This window comes from Temnothorax americanus, unplaced genomic scaffold (genome assembly GCF_048541705.1).
Source record: "Temnothorax americanus isolate GAGA-0224 unplaced genomic scaffold, ASM4854170v1 Scaffold218, whole genome shotgun sequence".
NCBI lineage: Eukaryota > Metazoa > Arthropoda > Insecta > Hymenoptera > Formicidae > Temnothorax > Temnothorax americanus.
This window is the reverse complement of record NW_027509358.1, coordinates 55,509-60,318: the sequence shown is the minus strand read 5'-3', so window position 1 is coordinate 60,318 and position 4,810 is coordinate 55,509. Positions and strand designations below refer to the sequence as shown.

The 4,810-nt window shown below is 45.9% G+C and overlaps 1 protein-coding gene across 1 annotated transcript; it reads right to left on the bottom strand.

Moving 5' to 3' along the window:
• Window positions 1-3,515: 3,515 nt before the first annotated feature.
• Window positions 3,516-4,213, bottom strand: LOC143898005 (uncharacterized). The gene is made up of 2 exons (XM_077407009.1): window positions 4,016-4,213; window positions 3,516-3,860 (listed from the first exon to the last, which is right to left on the bottom strand). Exons 1-2 carry the CDS (start codon window positions 4,211-4,213, stop codon window positions 3,516-3,518), a joined length of 543 nt encoding a protein of 180 aa, XP_077263135.1.
• Between the last annotated feature and the right edge of the window lie 597 nt (window positions 4,214-4,810).

Here is a 4,810-nt window from a genome sequence, read left to right as displayed (position 1 = left end):
GCTTCGCTAATGATCGGATGAACACTTTCTAAAAAACGCAACAAAATATTTGCTCCACGAAATAAGCTCGCACAAATCGCATCTGACAAAACTAAAATTTAACAATTATATGTAAAATCATAAAACTATAAATTAGTTTTTGTTTTTAACAAGAGAAATTGAGACACGTAGCGATAAAATTGAATGAATTTCCAACACGATAAAGATAAGTTTAATAATTTTCTTCTACGGTTTTCGTTTCCTTTTTAAAAAATAAAGATGTTAAAAAAAATCAAAATAAAGTAATATGTAACAAAAGTTTCTCTTGGTGTAAATTTGTAAAAACAGGAAGCAAGTTTGAAAGAATAATATGATGAATCAACATTCTCTGAATACATATAGACACCATTCAATTTTTTCCCGACGGTTGTGGAAAATATGACGGCTCCGTATAATCGTTAATTACCGCGAGACATATGCTATCGAACCGTCGTAAGCAAATTCCTCGAAACGTTCGCTACAAGAGAAAACGAAAACAATTTTGGGACAAGAACGGAAGCGTTCGTTTGATCGTCATCGTCTTCGTTTCTAAGCCGAAAAGATGTACGTACTCCACTAAGATAAATCATAATTATTCTTGATATCAGCATTCGCGGCATCCTAAAGTCCCGATGGATAAAAACTAAAATACTTGTAGCATCCGAGTTTGATTTAGTCGGGCAACGTGAACACAGTTACACGTTTGCCCGTCTCTGTGAAAAAAAACGCGACGATCACCTTTTTTTCTTTCTTTTCAAGTACTATGTATACTTGTAAACTATAAATGTATAAAAACGATTAGGTACTCGCCGCAATGGAAAGAAAGTAACACAATACAATTTTTTTATGATCCTCGAAATCCAATCTGTTTGGATTTCTAAGCACAAGGAAAAACATCTCTTTTGCTTATGTATTATTCGACAAAGCAATGATACTCTTCATGGAGTGCAGTAACGGCTGTCGCATACTAACAATGGAAACGAAGACAAGGGCGAAAACGGATAAAAGATTGAAAAGCGCACTCGGAAGGGAAATGAAAGCACCGCGAGCTTCCTCTTCTCGACGGTCCTTCGACTTTATTCGCGAGGCAACGATACTTTACGCAAATATCCAGTATTCTGTATACAATCATAATTAGCTAATCATCCGTCGACGAAACATATCGCTCGCGTTAAAACAGCCGCTTCGGCGTAAACTGCACACGTTATGCAGTTATAGTAATTAACAAACTGAATAAAAATCTTAATTATTAATATCAAAGACTGAGTGTATATTTTTCTATATAAAGACAGAATAAAATTAGTTATGTAAATCAATACTATATAAATTTAATATTTATTGCATTTGTTATAGAAGTTATTGTTTTACCCCATCAAGAATGGATCGATAGATCCTTTGAAATAGTTTTACATTATTCATTTACATTACAAGAAAAAAATTATTTGAGGTGCAAGAGATGCAGTAAATTGCCAAGTCTAATAAGTACCCGCGTCAATATATACTATGTATACTAATTCACATTCTCAATTGTGCTACTGTTATTATTTGTCATCAGACAATTATAAACATACACATAATAATTAGATAGATATTATATATATATATATATATATATATATATATATATATATACGCACATGTGTGCATAAGAATATATGTAATTTATAAAAAGCGGGTGCTTATCAGTCTTGATACGTTACTGCCTTCTGCTACGCGGACGGCCAGAAAGCATTTTCAGGTTCAGGCCGTATTGCTATAGAATCCAAGACGCGGCAACGCCGCGCGGCGTTGCCGCGTCTATAGCATATGTCTCTCTACCGTGCGTCCGTGTGAGCAATTCAGTGGTGTGTGTATGTACGTGTACGGACATACACCACTTCATAGAACCTGAAATTAGTTGGTAACACTGAAACCGGAGTTTCGCGTTGTCACCACGCGAGGTCTCCAATATCAGTTCGGCCTTTGCTTTTAGTTGACAGAGTTGACATTACCGACGTCGAGGAAGTTCGGCCTTAGCTTTAGCATCCCCTTAAAGGGAAATTATTCTAAATCTTATGTAAACAAGTAAGAATTATTAGATGTTTTTACATTGAGAGCTGCAGTACCGCGTGGTCCTCTGCCCAATAAAAGTGCAATAATAGATGCAATTATAATGCTGCGATTTGAAATAATGTATTTTCGTAACGTTAACAAAAAGTGATTGTTAATTATACTTACATTATACCGTATTCACATATAAGCATATGTAAACTTATTTTAAGTTTATTACACTAGACTCACACGCAATACATCATAAATCAGCCTCATTCACCTTATTGACCGGCTCATGAGTTATTATAAACCGAGGTCAATCGAAGATGTGGAGACATTTTTATTTTACTTTTTTGTTTCTTTGCAATTAATTTTTAAGTATTATTTATATGTATTTTTTTATGGTGTTATACAGAGCAATAAATGTAAAAAGAAAAAGTTTTGGCAAAAAAAATTTATTTTTTTGTATCGTAGCCAAGATCAATTTTTGAGCTTCCAAAAAAATTCCAACTCAATACTAGCTGTTTCTTTAAGTTTTCCTTGTTTTTTAGTCTTATAGCCTTATATTTTTTTTTACATAGGTGAAATCTTCCATCACTGGAATCCCCACGGAGAGTTACGGCAGCAACCGGTCAGGAGGTTCGATCGGGGAGTGCCTGCATGCAACCAGTCACGAACCCCCCTCGGGGAGCGCCACCGGCTCTCCGGGGTTTGAATAACACCAATGACCCCCCTTTCGGGGGAAAGACCCCCTGCCCCTGGGGCGGGACAGGGGAGTGCCGGATTCTACGAGAGCAGGACAAAGAGTCCCACTCCCGCAGCCTACCGGCTAAAACACCCACGAGTGACCCTAACACTGTGCTGTGAGGGGGTACCCCGGGAAACGCAATGATCACATCCGTGAGTCCCCCCACACCACGCTCTTCTGAACATTCTATTCCTAATCGGCGACGGATGAGTGCCACCACCCTCATCCGCCACCCCCCCCCCACACTCCGGGGTTGCTCCGAAGAGCAGCGAGCAAGCGGCGCACCCCGGCCGCTCGTCCGCCCCCCGGGCGAGAGGAAGAAAAGGAAGTGGTTCGGCCTCCCTAAAGAGGTCCCAATTCCTCCCCCCTTGCGCCCCTTTCGGGGCAAGTGGGAACCGTGATCCCAAGGTGAAGGCCCGTCAGAGCCCCCCTCCAGCGGAACCTCGGCCCCTTGCCATCGCGAGACAGGGCGGGGCACATATGACGGAAACACCTTAGAGAATCCGCCCGAACCCCACCCCACCCTGCACCCTCCACCGACCTGCTCGGCACAAAAAGGAACGGCAGAAGGGCGGACTTCCGTCAACCCCCGTGCCATCCCCATCCCCCCTGTTATTCGAACACACCCCCTTAGCTGGAGGTGCCGGGGACCCCCACGAGAAGGCCCCCGTTGTCCCTTTCCTCTTCTCAGCTCCGTTAGACCGAAAAATTTCTCGGTCTAATCTTCCTTGCTATTTGAAGACGGAGGGGGAGCGGCTTCCCCCTTCCTTATCCTCTCGTCTGCCTTTTTCTGCCACATAACTTTGTCGCAGAAGGAGACGAACGCCTCCCATCGTCTTGTACTCTCCGCTCCCGTTCCAGCCGTCCTTTCAATGACGGCCGGGAGGGAGAGATCCTTCCTTATCGCAGCCCAAAGGACACGGCGCTCATCTCCCCACGCCGGACAATGCTCCAGCGTGTGCTGCGCCGTGTCCGCCTCCTCCGGGCAGTGGTGGCAGCGCGTGGTGCGTTTCTTCCCGATGCTGTGTAGGTATCGGCCGAAGCATCCGTGGCCCGTTATCACCTGCACAGCATGGAAGGCGAGGCGTCTTCGCCTAACGCCTCCACTTACTTCTCGAACACAGGCTGGACGGCTTCGACGATCCTCCTCCCGTACTTCCGTCGGGGGTCCGCCAAACTATCCTTCCAATAGCGAAGGAGGGCCGTCCGCGCCTTTACCTTAATGGCGTTCTTTATTTTCGGCAGGATAATCCCCCCCAGCCTCTTTCTGGTCTGGCGCATCGCCTCGTATGACTCGGCGTAGTATCTCGCCAGGAGGTGCGCCGGGGGAATTCTAGCCAAGGTCGTAGCCCCCACATGGGCAACGGTCCTGTATGATCTGGAGGCTCGAACAGCTATGCGCTGAACGGCCTCCATTTTCCTCCTAAGGTGGGTTGTGTTGCCCACCTTCTCTCACCATACCGGTGCTGCATATAGCAGCACCGAGTGGACCGTTGCCGTGTAGAGGCGACGCACTCGCCCGCTGGCCCCGCCCAGATTGAGCAACAGCCTGGACAGGCTGTTCGGCACCATTTCGGCCCTTGGGACCACGCGGGCGATGTGCTCGCCAAATTTGCGTCCGCCGTCCAGCCACATCTCCAAGTATTTGAGGCACGGAGTGGGCAGGACCTCCACTCCTTTCACTCTGAGACTGAGCCATGTCGGCGGTGGCCCCACTCCCTCCGGTTGTAAAACAGAGTCATCTGTGTCTTTTGTGGGGCCACCTTTAGGCCCAGTTTCTCAATCGAGCGAACCAGGCAGGCTGCTGCCACGTTGGCCAACTTGTACAACTTTTGCCAGTTCTCCCTGCTGACTCCCAGGTAAACGTCATCGGCGTAACCCGAGAACCAGCATCCTTCGGGGAAAAGCGTCCTGAAGACCAGGTCATACGCTATAATCCACAGCAGGTTCTAATACGGACCCCTGCGGGACCCCGCGCTCCATCAACCTGACCCTCAGGACGCCGTTCCGATC

Coding starts and splice junctions, on each gene's coding strand:
- LOC143898005 (XM_077407009.1), bottom strand. CDS start 4,213: ATGGAGGCCGTTCAGCGCATAGCTGTTCGAGCCTCCAGATCATACAGG. Junction 3,861..4,015: donor AAATAAAGAACGCCATTAAG/GTAAAGGCGCGG, acceptor CATGCTGTGCAG/GTGATAACGGGCCACGGATG.